This window comes from Durio zibethinus, chromosome 2 (assembly GCF_047325235.1).
Source record: "Durio zibethinus cultivar Kanyao isolate XHJ-2024 chromosome 2, ASM4732523v1, whole genome shotgun sequence".
Taxonomy (NCBI): Eukaryota; Viridiplantae; Streptophyta; class Magnoliopsida; order Malvales; family Malvaceae; genus Durio; species Durio zibethinus.
In genome coordinates, this window is record NC_143163.1 from 7,908,835 (window position 1) to 7,925,554 (window position 16,720).

General features: G+C 33.3%; 1 protein-coding gene and 1 pseudogene across 2 annotated transcripts; one reads left to right on the forward strand and one right to left on the reverse strand.

Moving 5' to 3' along the window:
- The first annotated feature begins 2,746 nt into the window (after positions 1–2,746).
- On the forward strand, positions 2,747–9,895 carry LOC111309194 (helicase-like transcription factor CHR28; annotated as a pseudogene). The gene is made up of 10 exons (XR_016330689.1): positions 2,747–2,900; positions 2,995–3,634; positions 4,224–4,295; positions 4,410–4,487; positions 4,602–5,500; positions 5,793–5,922; positions 7,379–7,619; positions 8,060–8,638; positions 8,871–9,080; positions 9,631–9,895. The product of XR_016330689.1 is annotated as a helicase-like transcription factor CHR28 (transcript).
- A 2,099-nt stretch (positions 9,896–11,994) lies between these two features.
- Positions 11,995–13,649, reverse strand: LOC111308386 (protein ASPARTIC PROTEASE IN GUARD CELL 2-like). Its single transcript, XM_022906708.2, has one exon. It carries the CDS (start codon positions 13,587–13,589, stop codon positions 12,138–12,140), a length of 1,452 nt encoding a protein of 483 aa, XP_022762443.2. The 5' UTR covers positions 13,590–13,649; the 3' UTR covers positions 11,995–12,137.
- Positions 13,650–16,720: the final 3,071 nt, after the last annotated feature.

Genomic DNA, 16,720 nt, shown 5'->3' on the forward strand with positions numbered 1-16,720 from the left:
TCATCTAAACTCATGAACATGTTTTTCTTTAGTTGAGTAATGTGTTATTTATAAGTTTAAAACTTTATTTTTTTTAAAAAAAAATTTGGATAGAAATTAAGTTGTAAATTAGAAAAATAAAAAATGTAGTTTAAAACTTTAAAAAAATCTTTGGATAACTCTTGCATGACACTTGAGATGTATGGATAATTTTTTTTTTTTAATTTAGAAGTGACATATAATAAGTGATAAAGGAAAAGCGAAATTTCTTACATATATAGTACATATTTAAAATATGAATTTGATAACTTTAGTTGGAAATTTATATATAGTGTTCTTAGGTAGTGTTTGATATGAGGTGATTACTCCAAAAATCATGGTGATCTATATATAGTGATTAGATCACTATATTAGATAAACACTTAGTGATCCTATATGGTAATGATCTTGTATCACCAAGAGTGATAATATCACTATTTTAAAAGATGATCAAATTTTTATCTAAGAAGATGAAAACTTTTATTACCGAAATGAAGTAATATGTAAAATTAATAATAGTCAATATTACTCATTTAGTATGTGAATTAAAATTTTGATTCCTCTTAAAATTGTAATTATTTTATATTATAAATTTTTATATTTTTAAACTAATATTAATTATAATAAGTTTAAAAATAATTTGTTTATTTGTTTTACTTTTTTAAATGTTTTATATATAATATAATGTCTTTATTTTTTTAGTATGATTTTAATAAATTAGTTTTATTTTCTAATTTAAATTTTTTACATAATTTATATTATAAAAAATCCATTTATTAATGTAATAAATTTGTAATCCGTATGAATTAATAATTATTAACCAAACAAGTGATTTCAAATTACAAATAGTAAGATCACCTTGGTAATAAGATCACCTTAGTGATTACATTACCATAATAATTTTGAAAATAACACCAAATGCTACCTTAATAGTTCCTAACATTCAAAATTTTAATATGAAAAAACTATTTAAATTTTAAGTATTATACATATATATTTGAAAAAGTGAGTTCTGAGATAAATTTTATTTGATTTAAATTAAGATAAAACAGTTGAAAGACTTGAATTGGTTTAATTTTTTAAAATTTCAAAAATTCTTAAAGTTTAAATTAAATAATTATTTGAATAGGATGATTTAACAAATAATTAAAATTAAATTGTTATCCTATACATCAAAAATACAAGCTATCTACGTAGGTATTATAGCATACCTTGTGACCGGGCAATATAGAGGATAGTTGCCAACTTAAATATTTCTAAACATATAGAACTTAGTATTTTATGCACGCCTATATTTAAACTTTCAAAATTTATAATATATTTATAATTTATATTGAAATGACATATCAAAAAACAACTTGTTTAAATAAATATATCATAAATAAATAGTATTAATAAAATCATAAAATAAAAAATATACAATAAAAAAATAAATAAAATTTTGTATCTTTACCCATACGTTTATATCATGATTAAATGTTTAATTTAAGATCTAATATTTGGATCAATCGATGATCGAAGTTTTTGGCGGCGATGGCAACGGCTGATGAAAGGCTCGGATTCTAGAACTTTAAAGTTTATGTTTGAAGTTTTGATTTTCTAGAGAGAGGTGATAGTGTTTTGATATTTAGAGAAAGAAACAAATAATGACAAGCAAAAAGAGCGATCGAGTTTTTTAGGTTTTATAACCCATATTCAAACGTTGTTGTTTTATAGAAGGATTCGCGCGTCTTTCCTAAAGCGGCCCGATATTCGTGCATGCTTCCTGCCCCGACCCATGTTGACTGCTTGGTTGTTTGGTATATTTTTCTTTCTTTCTTTTTTTTTTTTTGTAATTATGTATTGTTATTATTTTTAGTTAATGTATTTTGTTCTATTTTTGTTGATAGTTTAGTTTATTGATTAGAAAATAATGAAAATAGAAATAAAATTTTAATTTTATGGAATTGAAAAATTGTAAATATGTTTGTAAAATTATTTTGTATAAATTTTGAAATAATGGAAATTCCTATATAGTTTGGCATAAGAAAAGAGTCAAAAAGGAAATGAAAAAAGAATAAGAGATGGGTTGGAAAAAAAAATTGGTTCAACATTTTTTTTTTCACTCGTTGAGTATTTATTTGGTCAAATCCAAAAGCCAAAGACCAAAATATAAGTTAAAAACTGCTAATTATTTTTTTATCGACCAAAAATGCTAATTTTTTTTTTTATTTCTCAACCTTTTTTTTTCATTTTTAATTTTAGTTTATTTTACTTCTTATCAAGCTGTTAATTAAAATAAGTAAATTTTTTTTATTTTTTTAATTGAATAATTAAAATAGAAAAATTTTTAAAACATAGTTATATATTTAAAAAACCACTAATAAATAATTATAGCTTTTTAAGAAATTGTAAGTGATAATTTTTAAATAATTGCACTTATTTTCTTAATGCTGTTGTGAAGGAAGTAGCTGTTAGATGTCTGAACATGTGGACCAGCCTTGTGATTTCCTTGGTTCAGCTTGTAGAAGTTGCTCTTTCTTAAAGGGATAGATTTGCAGCTTAATTTCAAGATGCCCATTCCTGTTAAGTGGAAATATTGTTTATTTTTAGGCCAAAGGGGGGGGGGGGGGGGTGGTTGTATATACAAGTGTTCTGTATGCCATGCCACTACACTGATTATTTCTTCCCACAGGTTGGGTTTCCTTTTAGGAATATGCTTTCTGCTTCAGATGAGGAGAAAAAAAGTAACTTTTCTACTTTAATGGCAGCTATGAATCCAATAGACATTAGTTCTTCCGATAGGGAGTTGGAGGTAGAAGATGACAGAGACAGAAATACCTCATCGTTTAGGGTTCTTCCAGAATGGACTGTTACACATGGCACAAATTCAAGGAGTACTGGTTAGTCTGTGTTTTGCAAACTTACTATATGGTCTAAGTTTCAGAGTACAATGTTTTATTCAACTGACCCATATAACCATATTTAAATATGCAGGTTATGCTATGCAGTCTCAAAAGACTCCTCCTCCCAATCAAGCACAGTTTTCTAACTTAAACTCTTCAGATGTAATAATCATTCAAAGACAAAAGTTCTGACACATGGCCCCAATGATGATTTTAAAGCCTCAACTCAACTCAACTCATCACCCTAGATGATGATCCTGAATATTTTACCAGGAGTGGGAGTATTGGTCTGCCTCGGACCGTTAATTTTCAAATTGCTAATGGTTCTGGTACTGATTTTGAGAAAATGACGTCTCAGCAGGCTCTAAAGAGGACGCTACCTCCATCTCTTCAACTTTCTGGATCAAATAGCAAATCAGAAAAATTAGTAGAGAATGTGAGCAGCAGTTAGATTCGTGATGCTTGTGGAAGCTCTAACCATTTTGCTGGCCTTAGTTTTTACAATAGCCAGTAGCCAGGGCTATATGAGAGATCGTTATAGCAGGGGCAATAATGATGATGTTATGATGTTTGGAAACACTAGTAGAATCCTTCCTCCATCTTTGATGCGTGGAGAGTCTGTTAATTATACACAGTTTGCTGGTCCTGATGTTCCTGTATACCGTGCTGGAGTAAGTAAAGAAAGAGATCCTGTAAATGATGAGAGAATGATTTATTAAGCAGCACTGGAGGTATATCTTGTTGGATCTGAGAGTTTCCTCTTTCGTATCATGATTTAACATTTGATGGTCCACGATGCATTATGGAAATTTGTTATCTCACACTATGTCTGTGAATTCTTGCATCTAACATTGGGGTGATATTATTTTGATAAAAAAGAGCTATATCCTCATTATGCATTTTTTTCTTTTGTAAAATGCAAACTCTATGGTTATTTAAGTTTAAGACAAACTTGCTGAACTTCTGAGTTTCACCTCTTGTGCATAACTTTATTCTCTTTAATATGTTGGTTACCTTTTCTGATGATATTTAAAGCAAACACTTATACTATCATGTAAACATTGAAAGTTCTTGTATAAAAATGCAGACAAAAATTGTTGTGCTACCCGTGGCTGTTTGCAATTGTGAATTTAAACTTATGTTAAAATTATGGAGTATGAATTTGGCAATGGGTTTCTTTTCTTGCCATTTTGTCCTTGGGCCTTTCTTCATTTGATTTGTGTGTACAGAATAATATTTTGTTGTCTGCTTTATATCACAAGATGCTAAAAATTGGTTCATAGTTGATGTGTTTAGAAAGATTGTATATGATTTTTGCAGGACCTCAACCAACCAAAAGTTGAAGCTACTCTTCCTGATGGGCTTTTTTCTGTTCCTCTTCTCAGACATCAGGTATTATTTTTTAGCTGTTATGGATGATTCTTTGGTTTATGTTGTTTAGATGGGTTCTTTCTTTCTTTTTTTTTGGCTATGTTACATTGGTTGTTTGATCATTGAATTTTACAGAAGATTGCATTAGATTGGATTCTTTAAAGAGAAACAAGAAGTGGGTATTATTTGGGTGGAATATTAGCTGATGATGAGGTTACTTGTTTAAAATCCTGTGTTAATTTTATTTATATAATTGATCAATGTGCCTTCATGCATATTTTGCAGCATAAATTTTCTGCTGAGACTGATGATGGCTTGATCTTACAGAATCCTGGTAAAACGATCTCAAGGATTGCTCTTATACAAATGCAGAAGTTTTTAGAGTCCAAATCAAAATCAGAAGATGTGGTAAATCATGAAACTGTAGCAGTGAATTTGGATGATGATGATGATAATGGCACTGGTTGGTCGGACAAAGTAAAGCAGAGTGGCGAATCTGATGATAGCAAGTCAATTCTGGACGTGAGTACTTCTCTTGGTGCATTCAGCAGAAAGCGGCCTCCAGAGGGGACGTTTGTTGTGTCCTGCAAGTTTTCTTCGACAGTGGGCGAGGGAGCTGGATCATAAAGTTGCAGAGGAATCTAAACTTTCTGTTTTCATCTATCATGGGGTAGCAGAACCAAGGATCCTTCTGAACTTTCCAATTATGATGTGGTTCTTACAACATATTAAATTGTAACCCATGAAGTTCCTAAACAAGATATTGTTGATGATGATAAGAGTGATGAAAAAAATGGGGAGAAGTATGGATTATCTTCTGAATTTTCAATTAACAAGAAGAGGAAGAAAACATCTAATGTTGGTAAGAAGGGGCAAAAGGGTAGGAAAGGAATTGACAGCTTGGCAATTGATTCTAGTGCTGGTATGCCTGCTAGAGTAATTTGGTTTAGGGTGATATTGGATGAAGCTCAAACAAAAATCATTGAACACAAGTTGCTAGAGCATGCTGCAGTCTTAAAGCCAAGCGGAGGTGGTGCTTATCTGGAACACCTATACAAAATGCTATTGATGATATATATAGCTAGTTCAGGTTCCTGAAACACGAACCATATTTTGTATATAAAACATTTTCAATGGTATAAAAATTCAGATAGCTAGAGATTCTGGAAAAGGTTACAAGAAGCTGCAAGCTGTTTTGAAGACAGTAATGCTGTGTCGCACGAAAGGTGATTCCCTTCTCTAACAATATTTAGGAGGCGAGATTTTGGTGTATTGGTAGAAAGTTCATATTTTGATCCTATAAACAATAAACATACTCCATATATTCCCATAGTATGTGCAATTTAGGCCCTTACACCCCCCATTTTGCAGATTCATCCTTGTTATGCAGAAGTGGCATCATCACTTTTCTGTATAACAATTATCAGTAACTGTATATCTAATATAGGTATGCTGTATTTGGATTTAAGCTTTGAATCTTTATTGCTGTTTTGGCTGATTTGATTAGTTTCTATCTAGCAACGTTGGTCAATTGGGAACTAATAATTAAGTTGCCACCAAAGTCAATTGCACAGCTAAAGTGGGCTTCACAGCTGAGGAGCGGGCTTTCTGTACCCAGCTAGAAGCTGCTTCACGTTCTCAATTTAAGGTGCCTTTCGTTCTGCATATATTTTCCCACTTTCAAGTTGCTCTTTAAAACATGTGTGACTGGTGTACTATTTCAATTGGAATTATCTGTCTGTTTTAATTTGTAACCACAGCATATTCCAGTGTTTGTCAAATTAAGGTCTTTTTTTTAATCCCTGTGTGGTGTATATCTGAAATACAAAGTTTGAATCACTATTATTGTACTTCGAAAATCATTATGTTCTATTTCTGCTCAAAATAATATAGTTTGGGAAATAATAATGAAATGATTCTAGTAATTTTTCTGATTCAACAAGGAACCTCTACCTCCCAAAAATGAATTTTTTTTTTTTTTGGTTATTTTTGGAGGTGGGGAGGTTTGAATAATGTTACAATGCAATTAAAAGTTTAGTCTTACTGTCTAGCAAAATGATGTTACATGATTAAGACTTGGGATGATGCAGGTTATGAAACCATCAACTGTACAGAGATAGATAAAGTTCCCTTCTGTTTTCTTGAACCATCATTAGATGTTATTTCCTGAACCAAAATAATAGATGGGGTTTTTCTGAATTTTGTTGAATGTAAGAGAGCTAACCTTGTGGGTGATTGCTGTAATTTTTCTTCATCAGCCTGCAGGTTGTAAGATGAATAAGAGCTTACTCTCTCATAATAGCAGGATGAGTCAGACATGGTGTAACTTGTCTGTATGTGATTATAATGCATGAGTGATATTGAGTTGATAGTATGCATCAACTTTTATTGCCTTAGGGTCCAAAATAGGCAGACTCACATGCCTCTTCTTCCTTGTTATCTAGAATCATTTGTTCTACTTAGACTTTAGTTTTTTTTTTTTTTGGTCAATCATTTAGACCTTAGGTGGAACTTGAATCTTGTGGTAAGTTGGGTGGCCAAAGTATACTGCTCAATCTTGCTAATTTCAATTAACACCCACTATTGCTAGATAAAATTGACAGGTAACTCGTTTGTACTCTTTTAGCTTCTTTTGTTAGCCTTATAGGGCTAATTGGGTTCTTGAACATCTTTCCACTAACATAATATTAATAATCTTATTCAATTTTGTAGAATGTTCAAATTGCTCCAAAACATTTTTTTGTTATAGAAAATCATAATGATTATTAGGCTCATACGAATTTAATTGGCTGATAACACACTTTACAAGGATTAATTTTGTGATTTAAATATTTAATTCCTACAAATTAGTGAAAATTGTTTTATGCTGTCATTTACAAGCAGTTGATTTCTGTTGTCTTGCGAACATATCATTTACAATACCTTGGTCATATTTCATTTACACTAATTTCATGCTCATATCAGTCTGAAATCATGCTGTAAATATGGGGTAACCTAAACTTTCCATTAAAATTTCTTGCTTATGTGAAGATTAAATCATGCTTTTCGATATTCTCTATCATCTGATAGCTACACATCTTTTAAATAATATATATTTCCGACAGGCATAGGTAACTGCTGCCACACTGAACCAGAATTATGCAAATATTCTTTTGTTGCTTTTGCGCCTACGTCAGGCTAGTGATCATCCACTTCTTGTCAAAGGTTTTAACCCTGACTCCATTCGAAACTCTAACTTTGTTGGACAAGTTTCTGTAGAAATGGCATAGACACTTCCAAGAGAAATTGCTGATTAATCTACTGAACTGCTTGGAAACTTCCTTTGCCATCTGTCTTGTATGCAATGTGAGTTTTTCTTGAACCTAATATTTTGCCTAAATATGGCTTTATTGCACATCATCTGAATTTGTTACTGTAGCAATGACTTATCTGTAATTTTATATGATGGCATTTCTGAGGAATGTAAGCAAGTTCCCTGTCATGGTAATTTTTAATATTTTAAGACCAAAGGTGACAGAAATGGCAATTCAATTTGTTCAATCTTGAAAGGGCAACACACAGCCTAAAATTATTGGAGTGAGGGGTGTGGCTTTCTAGAAGTGTTTTTTTTTTTTCCTTCCACTGCTTAATTATTACTTTTTGTTGCCTTTAATCCTCTTTGGTATAGGCAGTAGATGTGAAATATATTTCAATTCCAACTCTCATAGTATCTGGCTAGCAAGCTGAAAAGTTTACTATTCCAAAAAAACCTGTATAATTATTCTAGCGCTTAATGCTTTTTATAGGATCCACCTGATGACCCTGTTATTACCATTTGTGGTCATGTTTTCTGCTACCAGTGTGTGTCAGAATGTCTGACAGGCGATGATAATATGTGCCCTGCACTTGCATCTAAAGTACAACTTGTTGCTGATATAGTTTTCTCTAATGCTAATCTTAGGAGCTGTTTGCAGATGGTCTTAGTGGCAGTCCCATGCATCCTCAGCTCTTTGAAAAGTTAGTGATTTTGCAGGATGACTATAGTTCGTAAAAAATCAGGGCCATTATTGACATTCTCGAGTCAACGTGTTTATTAAAGAATTCAAGTCCTGGACAGAGTTCTATTGGATGCACTGAAACTTCTTTGTCTTCTGAGTAGACATTTACGGAGCGTGGCCATTCAGGAATTAGATTCGTAGAGCACACAACAGTACTCACTAGCTGACGGACCAATAAAAGCAATTGTTTTCTCACAGTGGACTGGTATGTTGGACTTGGTTGAGCACTCACTATGTAATCATAGTATAAACTATAGGAGGCTTGACAAGGCAATGTCTTTAGCTGTGCAAGACAGGAATGTCAAAGACTTCAATACTGACCCAGAGGTTTGTTCCTACCTCATGAATTTAAGTAATTCCCCAATGTCTATGTCGTTTCTTAGTGGGTAAGTTGGTTATTATTCTGTAGACTTGCATACATGTGTGCATGTATTCTTTAAATACTTGAGTAATCATTAAGAGTGTGTTTTAACATTTTACTTTAGTAAATCAATGATGTAGAACATGATTTAATTGGGTTTCTTACTTTAACTTCTCCCGTCAATTGATTTTCTAGCAGGTTACTGTGATGCTGATGTCATTAAAAGCTGGAAACCTTGGTTTGAATATGGTTGCTGCATGTCATGTTATCCTTCTGGACCTTTGGTGGAATCCAACTACTGAAGACCAGGCTATTGATCATGCACATAGAATTGGACAGACTCGTCCTTTTAATGTAACTCGGATCACCATTAAAGACTCGGTGGAAGATGGAATAATATCTCTTCAGGTACCTTCTTTTTTTACATTGTGCTAGGATTTATAATTGTCAAAGTTATATAAACTTCATTTATATAGCTAATCTGAGTATTAGGTTTTCTTTTTTTTTTTTTTGGGGGGGGGGGGGGGTGGGGGGTGGTGTTGGATGGGGATTTGATGTAGTTAAACTCTTATTTTCCTTTAAATCTCTCTGGTTCTTGTATATTTGATGGATTGACAGTGAAAGCAATATCATTTTCTGGTACCATTAAAGGGCCTTAACTGTTGAAAGTCAGAATGGATCTACCTACCTGAATTTGCCACTTTTAGTTAGGGAAGCCAATTGACTTAGCAGCTATGATTTGGGATGCGAACTATTAATTCTTTCTGGTATTGTTGATTTGGATATCATTACAAGGATTGCTGTATAATAATTGTTCATTATGACGTTCTGGGTCTTTTATGGAATTTGCAAGACCAGCAAATGTTTTTATGGCCTTTGGAGATGAAGAATTTGAGTTGTTGGCAGACTGGTGAATACTTGTTGTCTAATACTTATTTCTTTGTTTGCATCTATGTAGGATGACAAAAGAAAAATGGTTGCTTCTACTTTTGATGAAGATTAAAGTGGGAGCTTAGCAACTCGATTAACAGTGGAAGATCTCAGATATCTATTTATGCGAGATCAGCCATTTAATTTTGTTGCATTCTTCTGACCTTATACATTCGTACTTGAAGTTTCCACGAAGAAAGTCTGAGATTTGAAAATTTTGATCAGAACAGTGAATTGCACACATCTTGTGCCTGCTAAACGCTGTCACTCATGTTTTGTAAATTAAGGTGACTTATGAGAGATTTTTGAAGTCCAGAGGCAATTTTTATTCCTATCAGATGCAGGCAGAAATAGGAAGGCAAGGCTGACTGTAAATATCTAATTATTTTGTAATGTATATCGAACTTTTAGCTTTTGTAGTTAATCTCTTTTGCTCTCAATTTAAATACAGATTGTGATTTCCAAATTACTGTTTGCTCGTCCATAAGCTTCCCTTGTTTCACCTTAAAAGTCCCTCTGCTCATCACTGAAGAAGGGATATTGGGACTAATTTCATTGGACGTATCCATTCCATCAAGGCTTGGGTGAAACTGCAAGGTAGACAATCGAATGCAAAGAAGCTTCAGTATGGACTCAATCAAATTACATTTTCCACAAACTTTTTCAGGTCCAGTAGGGAGGACGGGGAAGAAAGAAAGGAGAATAGGGGCAGCAGATGACTCTGAACAAACTTCACTGGCCTTTGGCCCTATTAGAAAAGAGTTCAAAATTGAGAGGTTTTGAACCTGCTGCAAATTCTACCTTTACGTTTTTTCCTGTTTTTCTTCCAAGTAATTTTTCCAACCAAAAGCCATTAAATTTTGGCCGATGAAATTAAAAATTTGATATTTTATCGACGATCACAAGATAGATAGTTGGTTATCGAAATTATTTTCAACTACAGTCAATTCTGCAAAACTAGCAAAAGTCAAATAAAGAAAGAAAATGTTTGCAAAATGTCTTGAAGCCGTTGAGCCGAAATGACATATAATAGAATGGAACTTTTCTTCACGGTGAACAAGTGTTGTTAGACTGTTTAGGGTTTAATCTCGACAACCACTGGCAGGTGATAAAGACTGTCGAACAACTATCACTTTTGCTTTGACAAGTATTCTTTTGGGCAATGGGTGTCTGTAAAATTTTGAAGTATATCCCAAACGATCCTGATTTTCTGCCATAGCTTCGCCCTCGCTTTTGTTGATTCCCCTTGTTTCACCGACTTCACCAAACAAATTCTTACTTTTGTGGGCCTCGAAACCGCTTTCAAAATCCCGATGGAGTTTTTAATTTGCAAAACTAAGTATCCACCGTTAAAAAAGTTCCTTTACTTTTTTGTCTAATTCAGATAATTTTAAACATAATATAATAATATCATATAAAAAAAATACAAATAACACAATTTAAAATTTTAATAAAATACATATAAACTTAAAAAAAAATTAAAAAATATAATTTACATTTGATATTTCCACATAAATTTTGATATAATAATTTTGATATTTTATATATATTAAATATGAAATAAATAAACAAAATTACGAAATCTACTTCAAGTTACTTAGGGAGGAGAAAGGGAGGTTGTCTTTACTCTTAATCTCACCAATCTTGAAAAGCGGCAAAGGTAACAGACTTCCCATCTCAAAAATCTAGCAATAAAGGAAAAAGTAGATGCCTTTGTAAAAGTCATTGCTTGAACGCACTCCAAACTCAGGGCTTAAAAACACGGCCTAGTGATAGCTTCACATGTCCACCGAGTGGTGGCTCCCCCAAGTTCTCATGATTTCAACATGGCCTAGCCTTGTTAGAAATACAGAGCCAAAGGAATCTTCGTGTGTGAAGATGATGTAAAAAAAGCTGGTGGGCAATCAGCAACGTGCAGGTCAATCAAGGTCATTTCCACCCAAAGCCAAAGCCATGACCTCTGAAATCTGAATTATACTACCTACCTACTATACAAACATGGTGTAAAAGGGGCCAATCTTTGGATCCTCTCATGTTTTACATAAAGGGTGCATTGCTCCAACTATAAGATCTTTTTTATCATTCTTCCTTTTGACTGTCTGCATATTGCTCTTGCCCAGTATTTGACTCTTTACGAATCCGTAGATTTAGCAATTTTGCGTTTCATATTAAAGTTTGTTTATACAATATAAAAATTATTATATTACAGTTCTAAATATATTTTTAATTAAAATTTTAATTCATATTATTTTTATATTATATTATTGTATTATATCTAAAATTATTAAATCTATCATCTACATGCCCTTCACTTTATTTTTCTGTTACCTCAATTGTCTTTTTGCATAAACTTTACACAATCACACTATATATAGATATTTACAATAGGAAAAAGGCAAAACTTTAATCAAAATCATAGACTGTAGGACAAGTAGCACATGACATTATTAATACATGAGACATATTTATATATATATATATATATATAGTTTAAGTACCTAGCAAAATTCACTATTTCTTTACATCATCATCGGCTTAGCAAACATTGGGGCCAAACCCCACGAACCCATTGGCTCCATCAAAGGAAATTTGGATCCCCTCTTGCTGGATGTTCCCTATTATCGAAAGTCCTGACCCCGAGGAAGCAAATGCAAAGCAGAAAGTTCCCACATCATCAACAGGAATAAGAAAGTTCCTTGCGGGTAGGGTCAGGATTGGCCCCCTTGAGAAATAAAATGATACTGTTGGAACCCGAACCGATACAAAACCCCATAAGTTGTAGCATGTATCGAATATGGATACTCCGGAGGCCCGAGGGAGGTTAGCCGTTTGGGAGATGAAAGCATCGCGAAAGGCGTTGTAAGCCAAGGTTGGGAACCTTGTCACGGCGGTGCCAGTGTCCATAACAACCCCTCCGTACCCCAATTCAGTAAGCCGAAAAATGTCTTCGGATACGGGCACTCGAATGCCTCCTACTCCAAGACCCGAAAGCCCAACATAGTAAAAACTCGGGGCCCGTGGGTTACGTAGCAAGGGGACCCATGCAGCACCCACCGGCATTCCTCCGCGCCCGAATACCAATGACCCGGATGAGTCTGTACCCCGACTCACTAAACAGTAACTAAATGCACCCCCTGTTTGACCACCCAATTGACCCACTAGTGACATGGATCCACCCCCAAGGCCCAACAACCCGGCTGCCCCAATGAACATGCCCTGGTTAATATGCCCACATCCAATAGCTACATTTTTAACCACGGTTCGATCAAAAGTGAGTGTTTCAAACGCCAGGGTCCCTTTTGTATAAGACCCATCACCATACATAACTTCATACCGACACCGACCCGCATGGCAGCCCGAATTCTCAATCCGGTCACAAACAGAAGAGCCACAAGAGACGCCAGAGTAAGAAGCAGAATCAGCCGGATTAAAAACCGGGTCGGATTGTCTATAACATTGGTTACAAGGCTGACACTGGACCCAAACAATATCACTGCCCGAATCAATAACCATGTATTGACTTCTTGGTGGGCTACCAACGCCTATTCTCACAAAGTATTCTCCACTTCCTTGGTCCATTCCTGAAACCACATCTGACCCAAAATCGTTCACCTCATAAGCAGCGTCACCCTCCTGTCCTCCTCCGCCAGAGAGGCGACGAAGGAGACTTGCCACCCTTTTCACATCCCTTTGCATGCGTGCATGAAAACGGTGGCTATGGTCGTGAAAAGTAGTAGTAGTAGTGTTGGAAGATAACTTGTCCCTATGGACAAGTTTCAGCTTCCATTTCCCTTGATGATCGCTTTCACTAACATCGGAAAGCTGGGGATATTCAGATGTTGAGGGAGGCCTAGGTGTTTTTGTCCCAAAGAGAGTTTGTTTCACATTCAAGAGTTGAAAATCAGGGTACGAGGTGGCGGCGACGGTACTTAGAGTTAGCTGCAGCATCGCCACCAGGAGTATTGGCATTGCTGGAGAAACTAACATGGTTGAGGGTTTTCGTGGTTTGAGGAGGTGGGGTTTTAGGTTGTTAAGTGAAGGGGGGGGGGGGGTTTGAGCAGGGATTTATTTGAGTCGGGCATTGGCTTAGGGATGCGTAGAAGGAAAAAGAATTGTGGGGTTTGGAACAATAATTGAGGTTAAAGCGGTTTCTGTTTTGTTTTTGGACTGATCAAGAGTTTGAGAGGGAAAAATGCATTGTGCTTGTTTCCCAACTTTTTTTTTACTATTTTTTCTTTCACTTTTAAGAGTGGTGTTCTGTTGACCCAAGAGTGTATGAATTCTTTTCTTTGTATCAATTTTATTGGGAAAAATTTTTGAACCCTTCAGCAAGGAGGAGACAATTTTGATTTTGGTTGTATCCAGCTATATATATATTATATTAATTGATTATTACTACTTTGTTAATTTTAGCCACTTTACTTATATTGACCACCAAAGTGCAGCCTTGTACCTAAAATTAACGTGTGAAATGGATGGGAAGGACTACGAAAGAAACTAATTAAAACAAGAAAATCTTTGGAGATCATGCCATGAAACTATAGATTTAGTGGATTATGTGGATGGTCGGGGGATGGATTTCCACCTAAGATTTTTAATGGGATTCTCTATTTTATATATGTGAAGTACCGTCAACAAATTTATCGAAAATAATATTCAAAAAATATTTTAGAGTGTTCATAAATTTTTTTAAAATTTTTTTATTTTTTATTTTTTAAGGTATTGAAAAAAATTGAGAATGTTTAATATAAATTTTTTTATTTTTCAATATTTGAGGTTGTCCACGATAATATATAAATCCGCTATTACCATCACATCATCACATATTTATTATTATAATAAAGATATAATGATAAAATGATGTAATGGTAGGAAAAACTCTCTTCTCACCCGTCATCAAAACGAAATATTAATAAATTGCTATTTTCATAACTTAATTTTAATTTCATGTTTTATAAATTGTTGTTTGTTTTTTGTGTGTGTATATAGATATGACCATTTTAGGGGAAAAAGCGAGGAAGGTGAGGTTTTTTTTATCATCTTTATAAAGGACAATGCTAATTGAATAGTAGTAGCTAGTAATTGTTAATTCTAGTAAAACATGCCCTTTCTCAAAAGGTGAATGATTTGGGGAAGCGAAGTTTCTCAATTGAGCTCGCCCCAACTGGTTTTGGCCTTCGAAGAAGCTAGTTGATCATGATTGTACGCTCATTGTAGTCATTTGCATTCGAAAAAAATTCAAAGCTGTTTAAGCAACATGATTGAAATTGAAAAGAGAAAATTTTAATCAAATTCCACTAATACAAGTACAAAATTCTTAATCAAACTCTTTTAAAAACTTCAACTATTAAAAAAAAGTTGGATTATACAATAAGAAATAATTCTTTTCCTATCAATCTATAATATCTCATCCCACATCGAATGTGAGTGATTATTAAGAACCAAAGAGTCCAAGTCAATTTATGTTCAACTTGAGCTTAATTATGAGCTTTGGAATATCTGTTGGGGGATAAATTCTTAGTTAAATTGACACCAAAGAGAGAATTGTTTTGTGTTCCAGGCTTGTGAATAATTTGTTGACTTGTTGTCTTTATTAGCTAGCCTAAGAGAATGAAAAACCCATGTCCTGGCAAACATGGAATCATCTTTTCCAATGAGCGTATTTCTCTAACTTCAATCGTGATATGGTATATACATGCCAAAATTGTGGATTAGCTTCGTGTGTAAAGACAAAGACAAAGACACCTCCTGCATATCTACTTGGCTTGTTGTGGCGAGTAGTGGAGAAGTAGCAAAAGTGGGAGAAAAATACAGTATTACAAAAAAGAAAAAAAAAGAAAGAATATTATTGATATATATATATATAAATATAAATAATACTCTTTAATTAGCAATGAATCATCAATCCATCAATGCTTGTTGATCCGAGTAGTAAGAAAATTGATTTTTTTTAAGTAAGGTCTTGATTTTGAGTCTTATGAATGAAAAAAATAGATTTGAAAAAGCTTTATTCCCTTATCAAGTTCAATCCGATTAGACTCCGAATTAATCAAGATCAAAGTGATTACCAAACATTAGAGGGTTCTAGACAAAAAAAATTAAGTTTAAAAGAGCTTATTTTCTTATGAAATTCGATCTGATTGTATTTAAAATTAATTGAGATCAAAATGATTATCGAACATCGGATGATTCTAGACAAAAAATGAACCATCAATCAGTTATGTCCATTACCAAAAGTAGTCTTTTTCTTCTTTTCTTTTTTTCTTTTCATTAATGAAAACCCCAAAGCAAAGATACCACCATCTTTTTACCCTGAGATTTATAGTAGCATAAGCTTCATAGCCTTTTCACAAAATGCATTCTCACCTATTTTCATTACTTGCCAAAATTGATGAGGCATGTACGTGATTGCAGAAGTAGCACTGCATGGTCTTTTTTTCCCCTAAGTTTTCTGAGATTTTGGTATGCTACAACGATGATTGAGTGATGGTGGCAAATGGAATTTGATAATTTCATATATATATATATATAATTACACTTTTTTTTTTAGTGATAAGAAGTTTTTAAATTTTGTCTAGTATATTTCCAATTTAACTGTTCACACAATTGATCATTGAGGGCAAAAAAACAATAAATCACCCATAAATTCTATGATGGCAATAATTTTTTAACCAATTAAGACAGAAAAAGAGGACTAGAAAATTATCTCTCTTGCCATACTAATTCCTGATTTTTTTAGTTATCTCCGCCTTCCAGGGAGGATTGAGGAAGGATCACAAGGTCAAAGGTAACAGGGCACAAGGTAGGACATCATGGAATTTTCACTTTATTTTATTGTACTAATTGTCCACTTTTTTTTTTTTTTTTTTTTTTTTTTCTGTTTTGTCAATTGTCATACATCTTTGCTAATTTATTAGTGTTCGAATTTTTTTAATATTTAAAAATTAAATCATTTCGGTTTTGAGATCGTTAAATAAAATTTTTAAATCAAAATCGTAATAAAAAGTTATTATCAATTTTTTTTTATTAATTGTGATTGATTACTTAAAAAAATTATAATTTAAAATTAATTCAAATTTATTAAAAAGATAATTTTTGTGTTTGTAAAAAATAAAGTT